Source organism: Propithecus coquereli, unplaced genomic scaffold (assembly GCF_000956105.1).
Source record: "Propithecus coquereli isolate 6110/MARCELLA unplaced genomic scaffold, Pcoq_1.0 Scaffold519, whole genome shotgun sequence".
Lineage (NCBI taxonomy): Eukaryota > Metazoa > Chordata > Mammalia > Primates > Indriidae > Propithecus > Propithecus coquereli.
The window spans coordinates 847,936-850,581 of NW_012151052.1; the positions used below are offsets into that span (position 1 = coordinate 847,936).

General features: G+C 34.8%; 1 protein-coding gene across 1 annotated transcript in view; it reads right to left on the reverse strand.

Annotated features, from left to right (window-relative positions):
- Nucleotides 1-2,646, reverse strand: part of CKAP2L (cytoskeleton associated protein 2-like) — a 25,824-nt gene that overhangs the window by 6,597 nt on the left and 16,581 nt on the right. The window contains 1 exon segment of the mRNA XM_012656763.1: nucleotides 648-803. Coding sequence (XP_012512217.1) covers nucleotides 648-803 — 156 coding nt within the window.

Here is a 2,646-nt window from a genome sequence, read left to right on the forward strand (position 1 = left end):
AACAGCAGCATAAACATGTTTTCTGAAACTATTGAGGCTAATATAAAAATAATCTGTTTGCTCTGGGACAGAGGTAATGGGAGGGGAGGGAGGCAGAGGCCTTATTGAACGAAACTTACTGAACTACTAAACTGTAGATACTATGTGCATGTACACAACTGATTTAGAACAATTATGGAAAAGGGTATTGTATAGTATGGAGTATGACATGGCAAATGGCATTTAAGTGGAAAGCATTATAAAACTGATGCAATCTTTGTGAAAAATAATTACATACATAGTGGTTTTTTCTAGGTTTTAGTATTAAAAGTTATTTAATGCAATAGCTCTGAATTATTGATTTATAGTGATGTGTTGATTTATACTGATGTGTTGGGTTTAATATATTTTTAGGTTCTTTATAAGTATTGGATATGAGTGTTAAGTGAGACACAGTCACTTGATAAGAAAACTGATTCTATTGGTTTACATGTAATCCTGTTCTCTAAAAAATATTTTAATTAAAATATTCATAAAGGACATATAGTCCATGTATAACTGTATGAAGTGAATTAGAAGTTTAACACTACATTATATAATCACCAGGTTGCAAATGACTCACATGAAAGAGAATTTTAAGAAGTCACCCACTCAAGTCAGATACTTACTGCTGCTCCATTTTTAATGGCCTCTTCATATAGCCCAATAACATCAAAGGTGCCTTTATTTGCCAACAACTTTGCTTTGCAGATCCAAAATTTAGCAAATTTTTCAGCCTCAGGAATGCTGGACAATATGGTAAATATTTCATTAGAAGGTACACCCTGGAAAAAAGAAAATGCCCGAGGTAGTTATTATCATTTCACTGTTACTCTCACATCTCCTAATATTTATTACATCAGGTATGCAGAAATCAGTTTGATCACTGATTTTTTTAAACTTTTAAAAAATTTCAATTTTACCAAGGTACAATGTACATATAATAAGATTCACCCATTTTAATTGTATGTTTCAATGAGTTTTGAGAGTTATGTGAGAGCAAATAGAAAAACATTTATTACAGCTGAAGGCAAGAAATATGTTCTTTTTTTTTTTTGAGTTAGAGTCCACTCTGTTGCTCTGGGTAGAGTGCAGTGGTGTCATCTTAGCTCACTGAAACCTCAAACTCCTGGGCTCAAGTGATCCTCCTGCCTCAGCCTCCCAAATAGCTGGGACTATAGGTGTACATCACAATGCTCAGCTAATTTTTCTGTTTTTAGTATTTTAGGGGTCTTGCTTTTGCTCAGGTTGGTGTCAAACTCCTGACCTCAAGCAATCCTCCTGCCTTAGCCTCCCAGAGTGCTAGGATTACAGGCATGAGCCACCACACCTGGCATGTTCTTCCTTTTTATGTGGTGCAAAAACAAAAACAAAACAAACCCTAGAGTAATCAACATTTCTAACATATTCATAACATCCCATATTCATAATAATGTGAACACTGAATCGTGACCAGAATTTCTATATGACTTTAACAGCAGTATGAAGAATAACACAGACATGCGGGCGTCACAGGGGTGTATATGTGTGCTGAGGATTTCTGCAGGTGTATATGAAGGAGGGTTAAATCCCACAAAGAGAAACTTTGAAGTGGCTTCACGGGTTTGGTCCCCCTCTGGCTTGTGCCCAGAGCAGGGCAGTGACATGGAGCAGGAGGAAGAGAAAGCACTGCCATGTCCAGAAATCCAGGTACTGACACGTGCAGCCAAGCAGTGCCTTCTACTGTTCTCACGATGAGGAAAGACGTGAAGGTAAACTCACAGCTGAGAATCACTAATGTCTGAGAAAACCAACACTATGCGAAGGAAGCATAAAACTCAACAAACAAGAATGAACACTGTAGCAAACAGGTGAGGGAGAAAGAAGAATAAATTTTAGGAATACTGTAGTCTTCCTAGTCACTGATATCTTCAGAGTGATAAAAGAGAATATTGCTATCCTAAGACTAGAAAGGGCTGTAATGAAAAAGAACCAACAGACAAAACAATGGCATGGACATCATGGAAGAATAATATGTGAGCTGAAAATTTAGCTGTAAAATTCTCAGAAACCAGTGGGCTAGAACAAAGAAATAAACAGTATGAAAGAAAAATTTAGAGTTCTGGAGGATATATTTACTACTGAGTCATTCTGATATCCATCTATGAGAATTTCTATAAGGAAAAATAAAGAGAACAAAGCTGAACACACACTCCAAGCAGCTGTAGAAGAAAAAAATGTCAAGAACTGAACAAAGAAAGAATTGCTCAAATTAAAAGGATCTCAGAGAGTTAAGCAAGATGAATTAAAAAAAATACTTAGAAAACCAAAGATAAAAAAAACAAATCTTAAAAGCTTCCAAAGAGGAAAAAAAGGTACCTATAGAGGAATGACAATCAGATTGATATGACACTTTAATAAACTAACAAGTCCAGATGCCAGAAATAAAATGAAGCAGTTACTTAAAAATTTCCAGGGAAAACAATTTGAAATTAGAAATTTTCCCCAGCCAAACAAAAGTAACTGCAAGAAAAATATGATATATAATGTGCAATTATGTTTGAACTTATACCTATCATTTTATTTTGATTTCAAATTTTTTTATTAAATAAAGCTAGATCAAGCACAGAAATAAAGAAAAATAAAAAA